At 51.0% G+C, this 23,479-nt stretch overlaps 1 protein-coding gene across 2 annotated transcripts; it reads left to right on the forward strand.

Annotated features, from left to right (window-relative positions):
* The first annotated feature begins 9,716 nt into the window (after positions 1–9,716).
* LOC309598471 (ATP-dependent RNA helicase DDX19B) lies at positions 9,717–21,729 on the forward strand. Of its 2 annotated transcripts, XM_082329096.1 has the most exons (12): positions 9,717–9,870; positions 10,862–10,910; positions 11,348–11,401; positions 12,312–12,447; positions 14,482–14,574; positions 15,249–15,351; positions 16,150–16,264; positions 16,442–16,619; positions 17,062–17,299; positions 18,337–18,499; positions 19,282–19,473; positions 19,890–21,727. In XM_082329096.1, exons 1-12 carry the CDS (start codon positions 9,814–9,816, stop codon positions 19,949–19,951), a joined length of 1,440 nt encoding a protein of 479 aa, XP_082185222.1. In that variant the 5' UTR covers positions 9,717–9,813; the 3' UTR covers positions 19,952–21,727. The 2 variants fall into 2 exon arrangements, with proteins under 2 accessions (XP_082185222.1, XP_082185223.1); XM_082329097.1 differs by lacking the exons at positions 9,717–9,870; positions 10,862–10,910 and adding an exon at positions 11,493–11,731 and having other exon boundaries at positions 19,890–21,729.
* Positions 21,730–23,479: the final 1,750 nt, after the last annotated feature.

A 23,479-nucleotide genomic window follows, 5' to 3' on the forward strand; every position in this document is an offset into this window, starting at 1 on the left:
CGGCATGGGAGTCCTCCACGAGCCCTGGGGAGGCCATCACACACCGGGATGCTCCAGGCCATGCTAACAGGGCTTGTAAAGTCAGGAGCTGGCAAGAGTTCACCTGCTACAGGCAGCGACAATGAAGGTCATCTCGCTGCTGAGATGTGGCAGAGGCCATCAAGGTATGGGGAAATGATTAAATGCCAGGCAGGGGAAGGAGGGGGGATTATTTTGCCTTAGGGAAGAAAGCAAGCAAGAAATAACAAGGGGAAGATGCTCTCTACCAGCTAGGCACAACGGGAATTCATTATGGGGTTGCCAGAGAGGGGAATTCAGGCTCCAGGAGAGTGACTTCAGCCTGGCAGCTCTCTTGGCTGCGGTGACTTACGGCAGAGCCACGGTTGAGATCCAAGCCCCTCACTTCTCCTGCACGGAGGCTTAGGACGTGCCTCCCCTGGGAGCTGCTCTGCCAGCGGGGATTTCTGCATCACCCAGGCCAGCACAAGCATTAAGGGACCCTGGGCAGGACGCAGGGCCCCGTGCCATGTCCTGTATAAAGCTCGCCAGGAGAGTTGCACCTCTCCTGCAGCTCCAGCACGGCTCAGAGGAGCCCTGCACCAGCCCTGCCTGCTACACCAGCTACAAAAACTGCCCCACAAGGAGAGGGAAGGCTCGGAGGGCTCTTCCCGGCTGCTTCCCCCGTGAAGGCCCTTGGGACAGGGCTGGGAGGCAGCGGGCTGCTGCCAGCACAGCCCAGGGGCTGCTCGGCGCAGATCATGTCGCCAACGCCATCAAGTGACTGCAGCGTGGAAAGGGGAGAGAGCAGGGAGGCTGGCGTGGGGGAAAGCAGCGGGAGAACTGGCATCTCTCTCCTCTGCCCCCCCAGGAGCTCGCCGCCAAGCCCCCCGCCAGCTGCTCCCCATCCTGCCTTTGCTGCTCCGGGACCTGCACCCGGTCTCCATCCAGGTGGCGGGCCTGGACCCTCAGGATGGGAGCTGGCAGGACCCCACATCCCAAAAATTACCACCAGCATCGCTGCTGCACAGGGCATCCCTGCGCCCACCTCGTCTTCCGCCACTGCCGCCAAACGTGCCCTGCCTCCTGCACACAGCAGGCGTGGGGCCATCCCACGGACCCGGCCAGATGCCTCCCGACCCACGGCCTCATGCTGCGTTTGGCATCCTGGGAGGAGAAGGGAAAACTGTTGGTGAATACCTTCAGCCAGCTTGCTGCATCACCGAAAATACCCCACACCCGTAATCCCATCGGCCAGGGAGCAGCTCAGGGCTGGGGACAGAAACCATCCCTTGGCCAGCCACGCTCAGGACCTGGCACATGGGCATGATCCTGTGTTTTTCTTTTTTTTTTCCTTGCTTTGCAAATGCTCTTTCCTTGACAATCTGCTCCTCTTCACAGCCACGGAGGAGGGAGGGATGCTGGTAACGTGCTCGCCCCACTCTAGGTTATGCCACTGGACCATTTCTGTGCACAATTGATGGGGAAGGCACTGATGCTGCACCGACGCCTGCAGACGGTCCCTGTGACGTGCATAGTGCGCAGGGCTTTGCTTCGGAGCGCAGACGGCACTGCGACGCGCAGGCTCGCCCAGAGCTTGCACCAGCCGCTCCACCTGGCTGCAGGCGCCTGCCCCAGCACACGGGTGAGGCTTGGGGCTGGATTTTAAAGGAGTGGGTTGCAAAGGGTGTTTATGTGCGCGAAAAGGGGGTGCAATGCCTGGAGAGCTGTTCAGAGGCACCTGGGTGCCCATCTGCATCTCTAAGCACTGATGTGCCCTCAAAAAATCTGGCTTTTGAGCCTGTGTAGTAAAGACAGAGGCAGAATAATGCTCTTCTAAGGTGTATTTTCATGCATTGAATAGACAAACAGAGCAAACCATGACTGCTGTAGACATGAGCACACAGCCTGGCTTCTGCACAGCTCCCAGAACCAGGCTGGGGTCCCAGCAGTGCCACCACCACAGGGTCCCTGGCACCCACAGCTGACAACAGGCCAGTAAGACCCAAACCAGCGCTTGGCAGCTGGGATAAAACCGTGTGCTGCCTGTGGCATGTCCCCACCCGGCCCTGGTGTCGGAAAGGCAGATGTCCAGAGGCAGCCCCAGCTGCTTTTGCCTCCCAAGACATGAACGCAGCCGTGTGACGCCCAGCCCCGGTACTGCACGTTGTGCCGGAGGCGTTTTTGGGCTGCTGAATCGCTGCACCACCCTGCTGTAACCCCTTACCAGCCCCAGACGGGTTCCCTTGGAAATCTCACCTCCAGGTCCAAGCCAGACCTGGGTCATATCTGCACTGCTGGGAGGATGACTGTTTTTCTGCAGCTGGCTAAAATATTCCTTCCGCTTCATCTGTATCAATCAACACTGACATCCAGTGGCTTGTCAGGATGATTACAGCCGGCGTGCCTTGTGGAGATGTACAGATGTACAGCCCTGGACAGACAGCCCCGGCTGGTGGCGGGGTGCCTGTTGCACCACAACCCTGCGTTAGCATCTCTGGAGGCTGCTGGGCCACCAGCACAGGGAAGCAAACTCCCATCTGTTTGCAAAACCAAGACAGGAGAAGCCCTGCACTTCCCAGACTTTCGGGGCTCTCAAGCAGAGCCACGCTTCGGTATTTCCCTGGCGTCACAGCAGCAGCACGGCTCGGGGAGCAGCCGTGACCACGCTGCTGGGGGACCCCTGACTTCGCCTACCTGAGCCCCATCAGCTGCGTGGACCTGCATCAGACGTGCAGGACCCGTCCAGCCGCTCTTCCCCCAAAGCCCGAGGCTCAAACCTGGCGAGGGGACTGGGATCAACCCCCTGAAACATTTCTAGGAAGCAGTAGGAGCAAACAGCGTCCTAAACGGCGCACGCAGCACTGCTGTCTGAGCCCCTGTACAGGGCAGGGAGGGGAGGCTTTGCTGGTTGACAGCAGCACCTCCTGGAAAAGACATGGATCCACCATGGCAGAGCTGTGGGAACCTCTCATGAAAAGCTCTGGTAGCTGTTCTCCCATCTCCAGCCTCCCCTCGCCTCAAAATGCAAGCCCAGGGTATCCCGCCTGCTGGGAAAACCAGCAAAACAGCCGCTGCGTTTCACCCCGGAGCCGCTGCAGGTCCGCTGCGGGGTCACAACGTGGTACCCCGCTGCCAAAGCGGTGGCAAAGATTTCTGGCCAGACGGAGGCATCGTTTTGGGAGCCGGACAGTGCAGCCCCAAGGGGCACCCCGAGGCCTCGGATATGGAGACTGGGGGGACGTGGGGGGAGCACGCTGCTCCTGCCAGCACCCTGCCGAGAGGGGCACCCAGCGAACGCACCCCCCTTCCCGGGGTGATGCAGCGCCAGGCTGAGATGTGATTGACAGCCCCAGCAGAGCCAGATTTCGGGGACTGTCAGTCGTACCCCTGGCAGGTCTCTCGGGCTGTCGATGCTGCCCCAGAGCCGGGTCTCAAGGACCATGATTCATGTCCCAAGCCCCATTTCTAAAGCCGTCAATCACGTCCCTGTGCAGACAGCATTTCTGATATGGGGTTTAGTTAACCCCTGCCTTGCTGGGCTCACAGCTGTGCCGGTGCGTAGAAGATCTCTGGGCTAAGCCAGAGGGAAGGTTTTAGCCCAGACACGCTTTGGGTGCGCTAAAACTGCCAGGCAGCCAGCCCTGTCCATGGGAAGCATCTGGAGCCAAGGAGACACGCTGGGCCCCCAGGAGCAGCACAGCCCTTCTCCATCCACCCCTGTCCTGCCCCAGTTAAGCACGGCTAATGCAAGCCAGGTCCTTGGTGCTTTGACCCTTACCGGGGGATCAGAGTCCCCCTCACCCTGCCAAGGTCAGTCCTCCCTTCCCCCAAACCAGTGTGTCTGCAGCTGGGATATCCCACCTGGCTGCCCAGGAGAGCAAAAGCCCGGCCCCCCCAGCATCGTCCCCCCCATCCAGCCTCCTTTGCTTTCCCTGCAGGGAGATGAAGACAGTCACTATTAATGTCTGTACAATTTTGGGGAAGGGGAGGGATGCTCAGGGGCTCACCATCCAGCTGGGAAAAGGCAAGGCAGGGAAGCAGCAGCTTGCAAAGTGTGGGCTTGTGCCTGCAGAAATATTATGACAGGGATCTCTTCACAGAGCGGCTTTGTGCTGAGATTGTGCACAGCCTTGGAGAGTAACAGCCCGCGCGCACACACACACACACTCACACCCCTGCAGAGCACACACAGCCCAGCCTGCTAAAAAGGTGCAGGAGCAACTGGAGAGTAGCCACTGCTTTTCTTACCTTTCCTGGAAGAAGAGAGAGGAGGAGGAAGAGGAGGAAGGGGATGGGGGGGTTGGAGCAACTTCACCCACTCCTGCCGGCCCCTGCAACTGCCCGCAGCTGGGCTTGGGGGGCAGGAAGGGCAGAAGAAATCCCGAAGGCGGCGGGCACGGCTTCAGACTGCTTTTGTCTCTGAAAGACACGGAGAGACGGAGATAAGGAGAGAGAGAGAAAAAGGGAGGGGGAGAGGGAGAGAGAGCAAGCGCCAGGGCTTGGGGTGGGGGGAGCGATGCACAACAGCCACCTCAGCAACCTGTGGCATTCGCCCCCCCCAGGCCCTCCCCAGGGCCCTCTCCATGGGGCAGGGATGCTGGGGCTGCCAGCGCCGCGGGGTGGTCGCTGGGGGTCTGGGATGGGGAAGGGGGCTTACCTAACCGCCTGCAGCAACATGTGCCCCTCTGGCGAAGCTCTGCCTGGGAGCCAGGGAGGCTTTCTCGCTTCCCGGAGCAAGCACCCGGCTTCCCACTGGCAGCCAGCTGATGAGCGCACACTTTCCGGAGCTGTTTGGGTGACCATCATTAAGTGGAGCCATTTGTTTTGTCAGGGAGGTAACCATGACAATCACCCTGTACACACACCGCTGGCTTCTCCGTGCCTCCTCCCCTCGCTCCCCTCCTGCTCCCGGGGGCTGCAGGGGAAGGGGTGAAGCCCACCCCGGCAGAGGAGATGCCCTTGAGATGGGCAAGTTGGCAGAGAAAGGGCAGATGCGAGCCGGCGTCCGAACTCGTCTTACCAATCACCGCAACTTGTCTCCCCAGGGTGAGATTTTCCGCAGCAGCTGCTGGGAGGGGAAGAACCCCCCGCTTTCCCCCATCGCCTTTCACTTCTGTCCTCCCCTCGGGCTTTTAAAAAAAAGGAAAGCATCCCAAAGCCCCCCAAAATCGGGTCTTCTTCAGCCCTAGGCCAGATCTCCCCTCTTCCCCCCTTGCTGTTGTCTTCTCTGCTCATCCACCCTTTCCTCCCCAGGCACATCCCAAAGCCCCTCACCGAGCAGCCCCCCAGCCCGGGACCCTCCCCGCGGGCAAAGGGGAGCGATGCTCTAACAGCAGGATGTGCTTGTGTGGGATACAGTCCCTGCCCCAAGCAGCTTACACTTAAACGCAGGAAAAACGACTTGTAGATGAAAGGGGAAACTGAGGCAGCAGGAAGGGCACTGACTCGGCCACTGTCCCAAAGCAGAGCTGGACGCTGAGCGTGGGTCAGAGCACGCCGATGGGTAAAGCTCCTCCTCGCTGCTACCTAAATTCGGTGATAACGGCGCTGCTGCTGACAGGTAGCTCGCTAGCATTGGAAATATCACCATCTCCCTCGAGAGGAAAAGCTCTCCAACGCAGCAGTGATCTGCAGGAGGACAGAGGTTTTTTCCCCCACCTCGTCCTACGCAGAGACGCGGATCCACCTGCATATCTGTCTGGTTTGAGTGCCCCACCACAGACCCATCCCTGGCAGTAAATCCACCACCGCCGGCAGCCCGAGCCCCTAAACTCACCCACCGGGCGCTGTGCTAACACATCTCTTCCCTCTAACCCCCACGTCCCCCTTTCCATCCGCATTCAGATGAATCTGGAGCATTTTCTCTCTCCCCCTCCTCTCTAAGCGTACGTCCGTGTCGTAGGAGGACCAGGGTGACCAGATGTATAGTGTCCCTAATGAACCATCTTGTCTTCACTGAGAAGGACGTGCTTTAGGGGAAATGGCAAGAAACTCTGCAAGCAAACGCCTAGTCGAGAGCTTTTTCCCTAAGCCCAACTCCCAGAGCCTGACTTAAGCCCTGAAGCTTGAGAATTTATGGTTCTTGCTAGACAAATAAGTCAGCCACCAAGAAGCCCACGTCCCATGTTTCCAGCGCCTGTTAAAATGTTTGCTTACTATGGCTTTTGGCTCCTACAAAGCAAATAACATATGTCGGGAGAAATCCTGGGATTCATACCAACAAATCTGGTAGCTGCGGCATATTTATTTATGAAACAGAGCAGGATCCAACATGGAGTCTGAGGCAGATGTGAGACCTTGGGAGAACAGAAACAGAGTTGTTTTAGGGGGAACGAATATTTAGTGCCGAAGGTGAGGCTGCATCGCCGAGGGCATCAACGTGATGTTCAAAAGTGCTGCCACGTGCCAAAGCAGCTCATGGGGCCTTCAACCGGCGTTCGTTCCTCCTCATCTTCTCCAGGTTGGCCATGCCTAGGAAACCCCACCATCGATACGGGCCACCTCCTCCCAGGGAGCGGCAGCTGAGGAATCAGATGGGCTGCAGCAGGGGCGTAAATGAGACAAAATTTGGGGGAGGACAAGCTAAAAATAGAATTTGAGCTCACCAGAAGTCCCATCTCTTCGCTTGTGGCTTACCCACCCAGCGTCAGATAATAGCTGGTGGCAGGCACCATCTCTAAACATCAAGGCACCGCAGAGGAGTATTTCCAGTCCTGTCTCATGCCTGGGACCAGTCCAGGTGAGTTTACGGGACCAGCTCCAAGGCATCCAGTGGCCAAGCACAGGGCAGGCTTTCCCAGCTTCTGGCTCGCTCGTTATTCAGCTCACTCATGCTTCATCGTTACACGAGTATGCAAGCGCAGCGCTCACATGTTTGCACACTCCGAACACAGCCGGCGTCAATGGGCTGGGAGGTTGGGGCATGATAAAAAAAAAAAAAAAAGAACAGAAAAAACCCAACCCTAAACCAAATCTCCTGCTAGATGGAGGGCAACGAGCACTTCTCATTGTCTCCATGCACTGCTCTGTATGTAAATGCAGTTTTCCTCATCCTGGAATGCTCTGGGGAAAAAAAAAAAGTCACCCTGTTGGTAGACGGTGATGATAAAAAGGGATAACACGGGGCTAAGCAGGGACTGCCTCCTCCTCTGAGCAGGTATGCGCACGGACAAGGAGCCTCCGACCTGTTTGGTGGGTAAGGACCACAGTTAATTCCAATGAAATTCCACAGTGCAACATCTGCCCTCCCGAGATCTCTCATTCTAGCACAGCCAAAGACCACTGGTGAGGGGAATTAAGCATTTATTTAATGTTAAATTAATCTGAATATTTATTTCATGTTTAAAAGAATAAAATTTAATTATTTGACAGCAGAGGGCCTAGCAAAACCAAGGACCCTGTATGGGTGGCTGAGCACACGCGCTAGGAACCCACCCCTGCCCCAGTGGCTGACGGAGAAAAGTCTTTCTTCGTGTACAGAAGATGCAACACAGAAACACCCACGACTGCCAGCACGATCGTGCCTCACTGACAGTGCCCAGAGCCTTGAAAACCCCAAGAAATTATTGCAGCTAAAGCAGAGGATTAGAAAGGAGGGCTTGGAAAGATCTGCCTCCAGCTAACGCTGCCAAACCACGGGCAGTTCTCCTCGTTTCCTATGCCTCAATGTTCCCATCTCTAAAATGGGGCTAATCCCAATTACCTCTCTTTACTACAGGTGTGTGTCTCCGCAAGAAAACATTACGCTGGAAAGCACCAGCATCTCTCTCTGCAGCTAAAGTGCCCATCAGCCTCCGGGGCTCCTGTCTTTCCCGTGTTCCTTTTTATTTTTACCCTAATTAATTAATTAATTAATGTCTCAGACTTGCTTTCAGCTGCCTGCTCTGTTCCCATTGAAAATCAGCTCGCGTTCAGCTCCTGTCTTGAGCATCCTCCTGGACACTGCTATGAGTTGCCATGGAAAAAAGCCATGATGTCACCTCTACAAATAAAACTGCCAGACCCCAAAGTTCACGTGTGCAGCTGGGAGGGGGACCCTGATGTGCAGAGGGACACAGGGGTCTCACCTCTGAGGCGGAATCAGATGGATGGGGGAAAGCATGAGATGACAATACTCGATAATCACGGGTTTTAGTTGGAAGGAAAAAAAAAAATCACAGAGGGGCGTTTGAAGAGCAATAGCGAAGCGCCCGGTCCTGCCTGGGCTAATGCACTGATATCAGCAAAATTGCATGAGGCGTGGAGGAGATTTCTTGTGCACAGAAAGAATTAACAGCTCAGACGGAAAGTTTCAGGCTGCAAACGAAGTGGCTCTGTGTCTTCATTACAAGGGAGGGTAAATATCGAGACAAGGAAGTAACCATCGTCTTGGGAACTTCTGGCTGATGCCTACAGGCTTGGCTGTTTTACTGGTCCTGCCACATATAATAAAAACACAAATTAAGACCCTCCTCGAGGGCTGCTCCTTCCATGCAAGGTTCAAGGAAGCACAAACACTGCGCAGGGAAGGGCAGCCCAGCGAGGAAATCCCACAGGCTCTTCCCACACCTCTTTCCTTTCTACTTTCCTTTTTTCTCACCTTTATTCCAGGATCTTTAAAGAACAGGTTTGATACCGGGTCTAAGCCAGCTCCTGCCCTACAGCGACAGACAGGACACAAACGACTATTTCCATGTTCCTGCCACTTCGACACCTCCGTGACTCATTCTACAACCTTGCTTTTCACCTACATCCTTATTTCAGAGACAGAAAAGAGCTGCGGTTCCCTCACAAATGTCACAGCCTCTGCGCGATTTCCCCCCAACCTCAGCTCCCAAAGGGACTCCATTACACGGGAAACCTGAGCCCCACTCCCACACCATACAGCAGGGGCCAGACCCCACAGCAGGCAGCCAGGCAGGGCCTGACCCCAGCCCCACGCCACACAGGGGATCCGGACCCCAGACCCACACCACACGAGGGTCCAGACCCCACAGTGTTCAGCAAAGCAGGGCCTGACCCCAGCCCCACACCACACAGGGGGTCCAGACCCCAGCCGCATGCCATACAGGGGGTCCAGACCCCAGCCCCACACCACACAGGGGGTCCAGACCCCAGCCCCATGCCCCACAGCAGGCAGCCAGGCAGGGCCTGACCCCACTCCGACACCGTACAAGGAGTCCAGACCCCACAGCATCCAGCCAGGCAGGGCCTGACCCCAGCCCCACGCCACACAGGGGGTCCAGACCCCAGCCCCATGCCCCACGGGGGATCCAGACCCCACAGCAGGCAGCCAGGCAGGGCCTGACCCCACTCCGACACCGTACAAGGAGTCCAGACCCCACAGCATCCAGCCAGGCAGGGCCTGACCCCAGCCCCACACCACACAGGGGGTCCAGACCCCAGCCCCATGCCCCACGGGGGATCCAGACCCCACAGCAGGCAGCCAGGCAGGGCCTGACCCCACTCCGACACCGTACAAGGAGTCCAGACCCCACAGCATCCAGCCAGGCAGGGCCTGACCCCAGCCCCACGCCACACAGGGGGCCTGGCCCCACAGCAGGCAGGGTCTAGGCCCCACAGCCAAGGCCAGGCCGGACCCCCAGCGCCCCCCAGCACAGCCCGGGGTGGGACAACGACCCCACAGCCATGCCTGTGTGTGCCCCCCCCGGAACGCCCCGCTCCCGGAACGCCGCCGCCGCGGCCGCGGTTGCCGCGGGGCCGGGTGGCGGTGGGCGGGCGCGGTGAGTGCGGGCGGCGCAGGCGCCCTTCCCGCGCCCGGCGCCATTGCGGCTGCTCACGGCGAACCCGGTGCCAGCGTCCCCCGGCCCGGACATGGCCACCGACTCCTGGGCCCTGGCCGTGGACGAGCAGGAGGCGGCGGCCGAGTCGGTGAGTGGGGAGCGGGGGGGAGTCCGGGGGGGCCGCTGGCAGCGGCCCGGCCCTGAGGCACGGGGCCCCCGGGGCTGCGCCGCCGCCGCCGCCTCCTCACAGAAACCAGCGGGCGCCGGAAACCCCTTTTCTCCCCATTTTCTTTTCTGGAGCATCTGAGGGGCAGGGAGGCCCCCGTCCTTCCCCTTCGCTGCCGGCGGCACCGCCTCGGGGTGCCCCTGGGCCTGGGGTCTGGCTTTAGGAGAAAAAAAAAAAAACAAACCTTTCTTTCTAGATTTTCTTTTCCTCGTCATTTTTTGAGTATCAAAAGGGCAGGGAGGCCCCTGTCCTTCCCCCTCACCCTACGTCCAGACACAGCCCTGTCAGCAGCACCGCTTCAGGGGTGGTCACCGAGCCTGCAGCCTTCATCCAGAGGCCAAAAAAATCCCTTTCTCTTTTTTTTTTTTTGGTGACAAGATCTAAATTCGTTTGAGGTGTTGGGTTTTTTATTTTTCTGAGCTGCTCGAGGTGCTGCATTTTAGCATGGAGAGCATTAACTCAGCCCCTGGACGTGGGGCAAGACCCTCAGGGCTCCTCTCCCCGCCACATTTCTGGTGGTAAAGAAAACCCGTGGCGAGAGGGACTCGACCTGGGGCAGCTTGTGTCAGCCTTGGCTCGAATTTCCATCCTGGAATATAAATTTTCTCCCATTTGCCCTCAGCAGAGCTATCAGAGAGCGGAGGTGCAGAAACAGAAAACAAACTCCTTCTCCGTGTCGTCGTTACAGCTTAGAAAAAGTTGTGTTTGTCTTAAAACTCTTGAAATCAAGTTGATCTCGCTAATTTTGTTTCATTTGCCTTTGAGCACGGGTTTTTGCTGGGGCCTGTGCAATAGTTTTAGCCAGCGGTAAATCTGGAAGCCTTGATGAAAGCTCAGGTTTTCCTGGCCAGTAGTAAAACAGAGGTGCGGTAGCCTTTGATGACTCTGATTTTGTGTTTTTCCTCACTTGTAGTTGAGCAGTTTACACCTGAAGGAGGAAAAAACCAAACCAGATGCCAACGGTGAGTTACAGCCGCTCAAATGGGCTGAGAAAGGACGTAATGTTTTTCTGTTGGGTTTGGAGCGCTGCTGCCAAAGTAAATTCCCAATTAGTCAAGGAATTCCAGAAAACAGAAACATAAAACTAAGATTAAACAGCAGCGTAGACTAAATACCTGGCTCGCGCGCTCGTTCTGCTAGGCTAACTTTTTAAAATCATGTTTTGCTGTATTCAAGGAGCTGTGCAGGCAAAATCTGTTGGTATGGCTGATAAACTTCAATTTGGCTGTACAGAGCAAGCCGTAACTTGGGTTTCTTCTGCGCACCGATAGAGCAGTTTTCCTCTCGTCACGAAAATGCGCTGTTTTGTAGCTTTTCCCACAATATTCAAAACCTAAAACTCTGCAGGTGTGGGCTGCCTGACCTCACATGTGCCCCAAAACCGTCTGTTTTAATTTAGGTGCTGTTGTCAAGGCAGATGACAACGTAGAGAAGACAGAGGATGAGGAGAAGGGTAAGTGCCTTCCTGAAAAAAGCTTTGGCAAGGAATGTTGGAAAGAAATTCATTTTGTATATACTTAAAGTAAGTCTGCCTTATGTCTCAGGATGGATGATCTTGTATCCTGCCCCAAGGACTTAATTGTAAGACATGTCCTTCCTCCATAATACTTTTAAAGCCATTGGGTCCTGTAATAACTTGGGAGACTCCTGGATTAGAGTGGAGAGAAATAAGGGGATAGCAGTATCCTCAAAGGCAGGACTGGATACAGGAGCAGTTGGATAACCTGGAGCTGGAATTGCTGTAGCAACCAACATGTTGCCTTTATGAAATGGCTGTTAAGAGGTGGGTAACGGCTCTAAATCCTTCAGAAGGTGGCTTAAGAGAAACTTGCCTTAGAAAACAGATTGATTAGCAAAACCCCAAAGTGCAGCAGTTTAGCCTTCTGGTTTGATCTCACTTATCCTCAGCCCTTGCTGCATTTCAGCCCTGGAATCTTTCAAAGTACAGTTTGTCCTCAAACTTTCCTTAAAAAGACAAAAAAAACCCCAAAAGGTGTCTGCCCACGTAGCAGATAATAGTGAGGCTTTAAGAGGCTTTTAACCCTGTCCCGCCTTCCAGTTAGATGCTAAGCTGTAATATCTTAAATAAGCAGAGTTCTGTATCTGTTAAGATCCCCCTTAAAACAGTGCTCGCTTTGGTTTGTCTTCGTTAATATTAAAGGTGAATCTCTGAGATATCTCGACAGCTGTCTCACTCAGGAAGTTTGGGCTCTTATGACATTGCTCTGCAATAGAGAATTTCAGTATTTGGGTTCATCTTGCCCTTTTTAAATGGCTCAGTAATGCAGCGTTTCAGCGGGAGCAACACCTGAAACAGGCTGCGATTTTTTTATTTTTATTTTTCCTACCTCCTTTTTCAACAGAGGACAGAGCTGCCCAGTCCTTGTTGAACAAGTTAATCCGCAGTAACTTGGTTGACACAACAAACCAAGTGGAGGTGCTGCAGAGGGATCCCACATCGCCTCTCTACTCCGTGAAGTCTTTTGAGGAGCTGCGACTGTAAGTCCTGTTAGATTTCCTCTCTGCGTAGGAGGTATCGCTCAAAAGTGCATGGGTTTCTGTTTCAAGTTACTGCAAATTTGTCATTAATAAATTAGCATATCATTTATTGTATTATTTTATCTTTCTTCTGAGGCCAGCTCGTTTTAAGTCCTGGTCAGTAGAGGTAGCATTGCTTTCTATAATCAGCTCTAGCAACGCTATTCTGAATTTTAAGGTATGGTTTTTGGTCTTCAAGTGCACAGCGGAGCCCGCATGTGATAAGCGGGATGAGGTGAACAGAGGAGGGAGGGCTGTCCTCGCACGGCCGCTGTCACCAGGGTTATGTGAACTGCGAAGCGAGACCTTTTCTGTGTCGGAGGCATCGTTATTTCGCTGCCAGTTCTCCAGCCAGTGCAGGGAGGCTCGGGGCAGGTGCTCCAGTGTTTTGGAAAACACGAGATGCATTTTCTTGGCAGAAGTGATGAACGCAACCGTCTTCTGTTCCTGTTCTCTGATGGTCATTTGTGAAGGTCCAGCAGCAGCAGTGAATAATACAAAGGGGAAAACCTTATCTTTTCTCCGCCAGCAATACTGGATTTATGTACTGGAGAGGCTACTAGCGTTAGTATTTTCTGACCCTTCCTATTGAACACCTTTACTAGTGGAGCTTTCAAGCGACGATAGCTGTATTTAAGGCGTGATAGATTTTTTTTTTTAATGTGCTAAAGAGGCTGCCCTGTTGGGATTGTTGTTGGTTATATTGATGATCTTAGGTTTGTTGCTCTTTTGCAAGCTCCACGGGGAAATTGGAGCCGATGAGACTCCTCACCGTGAAATGTCAGGATGTCGTTTCACTTTGTTAATGTTAGTGGTTGAATGTCTACAAAAAACCCTGAGGTCCTGTAGTGCCCGTTAGACTAATTCCCATCTTTCAATAGCCAAACAATCCAAGGGAGTTAATGACAGGGGCGGCCAGACTAATTGAGTCGTCATTTTGTTATGACTTGGTGTATCCTTGGCAACTGTTGCAGAGTTGGGCTTTGTACGTCCTTGCTTCTGAGCAGCACAAGGTTACGTTTTCAAAGAGCTTTTGTTCCAGCCGTCGTCTGAAAGTAATACACGATTTTTAAAAAGCGTGTTGTGCTGAGTAGGAAGTTCTTAACAGCGGGAAATGGTGGGCAGGAAACCTGTAACCTGCTTTGAAAGGAAAGCCCTTACTTCTGAGCACCACTAACAGCACTCCAGTAAGCACTTGGAGGTCATCGGCTAAGAGTTCGCTAGCACTGTAACCTGAATTTTAGGTTGTTCTTGGATCTCCTTGTCTACACAAGTGTCTGCTGAGACTAGAAAGCTCCCTTGAGAAAAAGCAATTCAGCATTTGACGACACCGCACGCTTAGGTTTGAGTGCTGGGTTATAACCACGGATCACTAGGTGCAGTCACGGTGAACTAAGTTTATCCGTCATTTACCAGTTTCGTGCACTAAGCCAGTGTCACTCCGGTGTTAAGATGTCAGTTTGTGTTACAGAATCCATCGCGACTTACTGAAGTCCTTGCAATGATTTTATGTTGTTAGGCTTCGTTCTTTTCCTCACGTACTGAGGACGCTTTGTCCCGTATTTGAGTCTTCAAGGGGTGATAACTTTGGCGCCGAGATTAGGCATCGCTGAGGAAAGGGGATTGGCCTAAAGGACAGGATTAATGCTCCCTGTTCTGGGATCCCCGGGATTGTCTGGAAAGCTGCTTTAGGACAAGAAGCCCAGCGCTAGCCTTAGAGCCGTGACACAAGGCTTTCCGTGTAGCTGTGACAGGCAGGCATGCAGGCTGACTTGCTAAATCGGGTTTTTGCAAAGGTTCCTTCCCAAACTTTCTGCTGTCGCTTCTTGTAGCTTCCAGGCCCTGACCGTAGTCACTTCACCGGTGCAACGATAGCGGGTACGCAGAAAGGGGCAGCTCTAGGTCTGGTTGCAAGGATTTTTCTCACCTTTTTGTACACAAACGAAAACCAAATGTACCTTCATAGGTCACATATAAAAACTCCTCTGTTTTCAGGAAACCACAGCTGCTGCAAGGAGTCTACGCCATGGGCTTCAACAGACCATCTAAGATACAAGAGAACGCCCTGCCCATGATGCTGGCTGAACCGTATGTACACATAATTTCTCCTCCCTTCCAGTATAGGAAGGATTTGAAAGATTTAGTGTACTATTACTGAGCTGTGGAGGGGAGGATGGTGATGGGGGAGCTGTCCAGGCTGTGGTGAAAGGGCTCCCATGTCAGGGTGTTTCTGTGGTCACGAACTACGTGACAGCGGCCCTGTATTTGTCCTTTCCCTAGGGCTGGTACTGAACACGCAGTGCCGTGGTGTTTGGCTGAGGTCAATCCGATTTTCCTGGTCAGTGTAGGGGAGAAATAATAAGGCTGCTACGGAACAGAGCTCCAGAAATCCTGGGTGGGTGGGAGTAGTTGAGATGCTGCGTTGCCTGCGTGGCCGGTTTTCCTCTCCGCACCCCTGAGCTGAAATGTATGAAGTATTAAGACACAAGGGGGAGGTGTACAAAATGGAAAAGAACTGCCAGATAATCACAGCTTTCCTCCCAAATCTCCATAATCAAGAGGTGCTGAAAGAGTCGGTAGAGGGCAGAAACTAACTTGTGCCCCGTGGAGCGTAGCTGGACAAGTTAGGCACCAGTCCAGAGCAGTGGTAAATCCAAAAGGTATTAAAATCCCACTCACATTTTCTTTAATCGTTTAACCCCACGAATATGTTGTCCGGGTGGTTCATCTCGTTAAGCTCACGTCTGCTGTGCATTCTGCAGCCCACAGAACTTGATCGCACAATCTCAGTCCGGTACCGGCAAGACGGCTGCCTTTGTCCTGGCCATGCTCAGTCGTGTTGAACCTGGGAATAAGTATCCACAGGTAAAGTTTCCGGGATGTGAGGGTTTCAGGGGCGTTTAGTGGTGGTGCAGTGCCACCTAGTGAAGAGGCTGGGCTTCGGTTTAGACCGTTGATAGTAAATTCATAGCTTGATGAACCCATCTCTGTGATGCCGTTTATGTAAAGTGCTTAGCAGGGGCTGGTGATTTGGGGATCTATCAAAATGTCTTTAATGCAAAAGATGTGGATTTTGCTCATAACTTGTTCGTTTCCGTCCCTCCTTTGCATCACTCAGGATGCCATTGCTCTGTGAGGAGTTAAATCGGGGGGATATCATTCTGGGAGAGATTAAATCAGAGAAGTATTGCAGGCTGAAGGGGGTTAAGTAAGTGGAGTTTGGGATGGAAGAGAAGATCTGTGACACTAGAGCAGAAGTGCCAAGAAAGGGGCTCTTTTAACCCAATTTCCTTATGAGATAGTTGAGCAGTGCTATCAAAGCTAGAATTCTTTCCTTAAAAACTGCCATTCTTATCTCTTAGTCTAACTGTAGGTGTTAGGGTCCTTGTCACTACGGTCCGTGTATGTCCCCCAGCAGAGTATCTGCCCTCTCAGCTCTGAGGAGCAGAACCGAACGCAGAAAGCCGGTAGCTAGGTGACTGTGTCCTATCAGCTCATTCCCCTGGTTTCAGGGTGCAGAACTGATGGGCTTTCAGAAACTGTTCAGCTGCTCACGTGTTCATCCTCAGGAAAACTTCAACAAGAAGGATTTTAAAAAGCAAGTGTGATAGTGTTCCCCAGGATGTTTGTCCTCTCAAACGCGTTATCCTTCTGTCCCTCCAGTGTTTGTGCCTTTCCCCAACATACGAGCTGGCACTTCAAACAGGAAAAGTGATCGAACAAATGGGAAAGTTTTATCCGGAGCTGAAACTTGCGTATGCTGTCCGAGGCAATAAACGTGAGTAAGGTGAAACGCTACCAACAGACTGTAAATGAGAAAATGATGTTCCTCGGGTACAATACAGTAAATGAACGATAGAGCAGTCAGATGGTGAAATAGGCTAGTTCAGAGAGGGGCAGAGTGCTTCACTGTCTGTGCAGCCATCTTATGAAAGCTTCCTTTCTGTCTCGGCAGTGGAGAGAGGTCAGAAGATCTCTGAGCAGATTGTAATCGGCACACCCGGCACTGTGCTGGACTGGTGTTCCAAACTGAAATTCATAGATCCCAAGAAAATCAAAGTGTTCGTCTTGGATGAGGCTGACGTGATGATAGCAACCCAGGGCCACCAGGACCAGAGCATCCGCATTCAGAGGTGAGGACTCGGCATACGTTGCCCGAGGTGATATTTGTTTCTTTCGATTATAGCTGTTCTGTAACGTAGGGACAGCAGGGCTAGATTCTTGACCGGTGTCTTCACCAGTAAAGCAACAAGATTAAAATGATATATTTAGCTCTAATCCAGATGGTTAATAGAGGCAGAATGTCAGGGGATGACAAGCAGTTTCATTTTCTTACAGAATAAAAAGCCTGTCCCTGGAGCAGGGTTTATTCATTTTTAAGAATGCAAGTCTGGATGCCACTGGTCCATGAGGGAACGATCAGGTGTTGGTAAGATTAGCATTAGTCTTTCCAGCCACTGAAATAACTGGTTCTGAGGTTATTGTTCTGCTTTGCCCGTGGCATTAATCCCGTCAGGATATCAGGGGGGCGACAGTGGCGCGTGGGAACCCTGCCCATTTTACTCTCTCTTGCAGAATGCTCCCCAGGGACTGCCAGATGCTTCTGTTTTCAGCCACCTTTGAGGATTCTGTGTGGAAGTTTGCTCAAAAAGTTGTTCCTGACCCAAACATAATCAAACTGAAGCGAGAGGAGGAGACACTGGACACTATTAAGCAGTATTACGTTCTGTGCAATAACAGAGATGAGAAGTTCCAGGCTCTCTGTAATATCTACGGCGCTATCACCATTGCCCAGGCCATGATCTTCTGCCACGTGAGTCCTTTTGGGGACGTTAGTCCCAACGACCCCGTTAGTGTCTGCTATTGCTAAAAACCTGGCCAGGCATGCTTTGCAGAAAGAAACTGAGAACATGAATTGCCCTTTTCTTTGCCTTTTCTGGCTCCCTCTTTGAGTGAAATCTTGAGGGCCATGGTAGCACAAGCTGGTTTGTTTCTCTGGGTTTGTCCATCCAGGTCATTTTTATTCTTGAAGTCCTCTAATGCGAAGATCAGAGTGATGCACAGTTTTCCAAAACAAAGTATTGCTCAGAACTACTGAAAAAAACCAAAACCCCGAGGTTGGAAAATGGATAAAAATAGGGCAGAATGAGGGACGGGGAAGTCTTGTAGTTCTGCAGCCGATACGTTACTTTTCCTGGGACTCCGTTTCCCTCAGGTAATTGGTGATATACCCCCAGGGTCTCCCTGTGAATCATACGGAGGCTTCTTTTTTTCCTGGAAGCCACTATAACTCATGGAAAAAAACCAGTGCTGACAGCACCAGAACAGCCACTTAAAGCTAGCTTAGACAAGATAAAACCTGCATTTGGAGTCTGCTGCAGCAGTCTGCTTTTATGCTGTCTTGAGATATGATAATATCAGACATAATCAGAGCTCAGAAAACCATCATAATTGGAAACTCTTTAATTCAAGACTGTTTAGAGCCTCTCTTGGGTTTCACAACTACATTCAGCTCTAACCCTGCCATTTTCCAAGCGGAGTAGTTTTGCTTTCTTGACACTGCTCGTGAGTTTTTAGCATACATATGTAATCCCTCATGAGTGAAAGCTGAAGAGCAGAGCGCAAAGAAAAAACTTGTGCTTTTCTTAAACAAGGGTTCCTGTGGTGGCAGATGCACGCTTCCCTATTTCTGATATGAGAGCTGGGAGCACAGTTTGTAACGGGGAGGGCACAGCGCTTAGGAGCTGTTTCCTTTTGAGCTATAAAAACTGCAGAGCTTCCAGAGAGGTTTGTTCCCACTTTACAGCATTAAAACTTCCTCCCAAAGACGGGCCTCGCTTTGCGTTTCAGACTCGGAAGACGGCTGGCTGGCTGGCGGCAGAGCTCTCGAAGGAAGGCCATCAGGTGGCATTGCTCAGCGGGGAAATGATGGTGGAACAGAGAGCCGCGGTGATAGAGCGTTTCCGAGAGGGCAAAGAAAAGGTGCTGGTGACCACAAACGTCTGTGCCAGAGGTAGGGCATGGCGGAGCGGGACCAGGGAGGGGCAGAAGCCGCGGTTCCTGAAATAAGATACGACTGGTTGGCTTGCAGAAAACATTCATATCCTCAGGTGTTCCCATCAGGAGAGATTAGGGTCCTTAAAGTAATTCCTGGACGTTTTGGGCTGCTGACCGTGTCTGTGCCTATCAAGATGCCTGTGGGCAAACACAGGATTCCTTGTAGGCTTCCTGCAGCTTGAGATGACAACGTCCACCCCGTGAGAATTTTACGCTTCTGGCGCCAAGCCTGGCTTGTACTGCTGACCCTCGGTGTTTAAAATAAACATGTTCCGAAATACGGAAATCGGAAAAGTCCTGAACTCCAGCAGGAATTTCTGTTGCAATTTGACATCTTAGAACGGTTAAGACAACATAGTACTTGGGAAGAAACAAGAGGCCTTTACAGCTTCGGAGAGGAGGGAGGGGTTTCCAAAATATGTAAGTGCTGGATAAAGCTGAGCAGCTCCAGCTGTTTCTGTTAGCCATTTCAGTGGGATTCTCTGGTGCAACAGCTAGATGGTTTTTATTTCCAAGTGCCCCGTAAGGATTTTGTGGACAAGGTCCGTTTCAGAGTCTGAGAGTGTCTTTTAACTCCTCGCTCAACGTGGAGGCAGCCACGCGGCAGCTCTCCGAAAGCTGTTGGCAATTCTGCTGTTGGCCAACCTGGGTATGGTGACCAAACTGCACGCAGAGCACTGCTCCTGCTATAAAATGGTTTAAATGGAGTTGTGTCATCCGACGCTTTCTTTTTATCAGGGATCGATGTAGAGCAGGTCTCTGTTGTTATCAATTTTGACCTTCCTGTGGATAAGGATGGAAATCCAGATAATGAGACTTATCTGCACCGGATTGGACGTACAGGGCGCTTTGGCAAGCGAGGACTGGCTATTAACATGGTGGACAGCAAGCACAGCATGAATATTCTCAACAGGATCCAGGAACATTTCAGTATGTACCCTCCGACTTTCTTCTTTCGCTAAAATTAGGTGTTATTTCTGCAGAATTTTGACTGGCTCTATACTGAGCAGATATTTATTGAGCCTTAAACTGACCGCAGAAGAGCACATCAGCTGCGGTTTGTGTAATGTCACGTAGGATTGTGAACTGCTACGTATGATAGGAGCAGAAATAAGTCAAGTTGTCTGTTTGCTGGCTACCTGGGTAGTCCTTAAAATGGATGAATGGTAACATTCGAGTGCCCGGCCGGGCCTTTTATCAAAGAAAAAAGTTTTATGTTGTAGTTGTAAAACCCAACTGAACATTTTTCATGGATAAGCCTGAACTCCTCAGGACCAGCTAAAGAAAGCAGCTTTCCCTTCTCTGCTCTGCGTTACGATATCTGACTTATTTCTCATCTTTCCCAGACAAAAAGATAAACAAATTGGATACTGACGACTTGGATGAAATTGAGAAGATAACTAACTGAAGTACAGCTGCTGGAACTGGTGTGTACCCAGCTGTGGAAGCTCTCCCACTACAATTGGATCAGCGTTCAGATTGGCACGCCTCTCAGCTAGTCCTGAAAAGGACTCTTTAAGATATGAGTACACAAAAATTACCTCATTTTAAAAATTGCAGTTGGACTTCAAATTGTGCAACTATGGGGAGGAAGAGGAAATGTTTACAGAAGCTTTTAACATTTCTTAGTTTAGCCTTAAAAGGGGAAGATCTTTTGGATTCTAAGGAATACACTTGCCAAAAAATGGGCAATATGTAATTATCTAAAACAAATTTTAAAAAACTAAGCTTTATTGCCTTTAATTGGAATAAAGTTCAGCATTAACCTGATCAGTTAAAATTCAACAGCCAAATATATAATGGACATAAGGAAAAAAAAAAAAGAAAAAAACCACAAAAAAAACCCAAACAAGGCAGCTGGCTTTTGGCTAAAAACTCAACTTGTACAAACTAGGATGTCATTCTCTTTGGCGCTCCCCTGAGCTCTTTCAAACTCATTTCTGGCTTCCTGATGGATTTGCCCCGCTTTTCCATACATAAATTGCCCTAAGGATGTCTCCAGTAGCTCATACTCGCAAACACAGGTGCCGTGTTGCTTTTGCTGGGCAGTATTTTCTTTTAATTTGTCCTTGATTTATTAGAATGGCCACTGTACGTAAAGCGGTGCGGTGGTGACAGTGCTTAAGTACGTACTGTAGAAGTTCTGAAGCGTTTAAGCTCGCCAAGGTGTAGGTGGGTGGGGAGGGGAGGGAGGGGCAGTATGACGGGAACTGTACTAATTAATTTTCTGAATAAATTCACCTCCATAAAATGCTAATGACTGTTGGAGTGGGGATCGGTCACCTTTAGGCAGGTGGTGCCAGTTCTAAGATGCTGCTGCGAAGCTCCGCGTGAATAACGTACAGAACTGCTGGGCTTCACCGATCAGCAATAGGAATAAAAGGAGAAAAAAAAAATCATGTATTGACCAAAAAAAAAACCCTTTAGAACACCAAATTCGTCTGTTACAGTATGTTTCAGTACCAGAGTTTTGAGTTAAATTGCTCAGCCAAATTGCAGACGGGAAGCGCTCCACTTTCATAGTGCTCGTAGTGCAAAACAGGTCAGCGGTCCCTCGCCCCAGGGTGAGCCTTGCCGGAGAAGGAAAGATTTGCAACTTCTGTGCTCGGGCTTTTAGTTCCGTTGGGACCATTCTCGTGCGCACAGCTGAAAGCCGGTGGCTTCTTCCCCCGGCCCGCTTTCCAGGAGAAGGAGGCTCCTGAACTAGACCTTAGGGTGCACAGTTCTTTTTGGAGAGAACGGGACATGCGTGAGCAGCCATCGGCCTGCTACTCGCTGCAGGAATCACTTCAAAACAAATGTATAAATTGTAAATTTAACTAGGAATTTTCTTTGCAATTTTGGCCATCATATTCTGTTCAAAGACAGGAACATGGATCCTTTTACCAAGTAAAAAAAGGCTCATTTAAAATGTACCTAAAATTTTAGGAAATTGTGCACCCTTTTATCAATTTGTATAAAGGCTTTAGTGAAAAAAAAAAAAAACTGTTAAAAATTAAACTTTTTGTATTCTGGGGTGTATCTATTTTTATTCTGTTGGAAACCTATTTAAAGTGGCAGGTGAGTGAGTGCTTGCGTGTCGAGTGGAAGACTTGTTTCAATCACCTACTTTAATAGTACAGCTGAATGACCTCGTGACAGCAGAGTATTGGGTTGAATTGTCATGAAAGCTGCTGCTGGTCCTGTGTGCTGTTTCTAATGTACTTTTAATTGGAATAAAGAACACATACTGAGCGATGCCTCCGCTGATTTCTTGCGTGAATACTTTGTTGTTGTTTGAAAGCCTTAGGGAAGGACGTTCCGCGCCAGGAGTCCCGATGAGTTTTCTTTTGGTGACCTTCTCAAAGCGTCCTGTGGCAGGCTGAGCTCCACCTGATTTAATGCTGAATTTCTGAAATTCTTTTTAAGAATTTCCACAAGGAAGCTTGTTAAATGATACCACACAATCAATGAGGTCAGATAAATGCTGTTTTCACCTCATAGTGCTGGACTTGGCAGAGTTGCTGCTAAGACCTCTGCGTGCCCGGAAGACTTTTGAAGGGAAGAGAAGGAGAACTGGGGGAGAAAAGAGGTGTTTTCCCTCCACTGCGCTTGCATAGGTCAAGATTTGATGTGGTTTTTAGAAAAGGAAATAATTTAAACGCACATCTTTGGAGGTGCTGTAGCCTGCATGAGTTAGGGAACCGAACTCTCCCCGTCAGCTGTACTTTCGGTGGAGGTACTCGGGAGGAATGCCCTCCAGCCACCGCCATCCTCATTCTTCTGTTCTCGGTTAAAGCGTCGGCCCCTGTACGCTCTCAAAGCTGCGCGGTGGTCTCCGTGTCGCTGAGCCGCAGGGCTTCCTTTGCTGCCATCCTGTATTTAACACAGGACGAACTCCAGGAAGGCACGTGCAAGAGGGCGTGACGGCGGCCGACCGTCCAAAGCCTGATTTGGACGGTCCCCGAGGCGTTGCCATCAAAGTAACGGCATTTCTCGTTGAAGAGATCTGATGGCTAAGCCTCCAGTTCACATAAATCATTTTAAGTTCAAGTTTCAGCCTAAAAGGTTTTATTGATTGTACTACCACACAGTATGAAAACACTCTGAAACGGAGAAGTAACACAGCATACACAAAATCAGAACGGAATGAACCACCTAACGCCGAGTTAAACACAGAAAAGGGTTCCTGTTCCTGAACCCTTACGTGAAAGACTTTGCCCCCCGCTGAGGTTTGATTCAAAGCACCCGTGTGTTTCGGTCTCCCGGTCTCCCTGAAGACAGCGGGATTGCTACCGTGCAATTACCACCGCCCGCGGTAGTTAACGCCGTTTCATCGGGTACCGTTTTTATAGAGGCGCTGGACCCTGACCGCTCGCTTCAGGAGGAGATGCCGCGCTCTTGGTCGACACCGGGGTCAGCTTTCCGCGGCCATCACTGCTCTCAGTTGGTCCGGCAGTTACACCGAGGTTAAAACATGTTCGGTTTACCTCAAAACACTAACACTAGCTCAGCTGCGTGGCAAGCGGTCCTTTTTTGGGGTAGATTGAATTATTGCCTTTGAACCATAAGAATTTCCATTAGAAACCTAGAAGAGGTTTTTTTTTTAGCGCATTGTCTTTACCTAAAACCTGCCAAGTTACCCTACTGGCCTTTTTTAATGATGGTTTAGTAAAATACAGTCTACCGCCTGAGCCAATACTTCAGTCAAATCCAATTAATATATTTTTATTCAAAAATTCTCAAAGTGGCACTTGCTTTCTTGGACTAGCTCATTTCAGTGTAAAGGTGTTAAATGGAAGTATTTTGTAACATCCCATCTTAACTCTCCATCTATTCTTACCTACGGATCACACGAGTTGAATGAGAGAAGGAAAACTAAGTAGAAAATCCCACTGCTCACCAACACAGCCAAAATGATAACTATTTGTTCTTAAAAAAATACGTAGTCGCACTC

Source organism: Platalea leucorodia (assembly GCF_965183815.1).
Source record: "Platalea leucorodia genome assembly, chromosome: 17".
In the NCBI taxonomy this organism is placed as follows: domain Eukaryota; kingdom Metazoa; phylum Chordata; class Aves; order Pelecaniformes; family Threskiornithidae; genus Platalea; species Platalea leucorodia.

Coding starts and splice junctions, on each gene's coding strand:
- LOC309598471 (XM_082329096.1), top strand. CDS start 9,814: ATGGCCACCGACTCCTGGGCCCTGGCCGTGGACGAGCAGGAGGCGGCG. Junction 11,402..12,311: donor GACAGAGGATGAGGAGAAGG/GTAAGTGCCTTC, acceptor CTTTTTCAACAG/AGGACAGAGCTGCCCAGTCC. Junction 16,620..17,061: donor CAGAGCATCCGCATTCAGAG/GTGAGGACTCGG, acceptor TCTCTCTTGCAG/AATGCTCCCCAGGGACTGCC.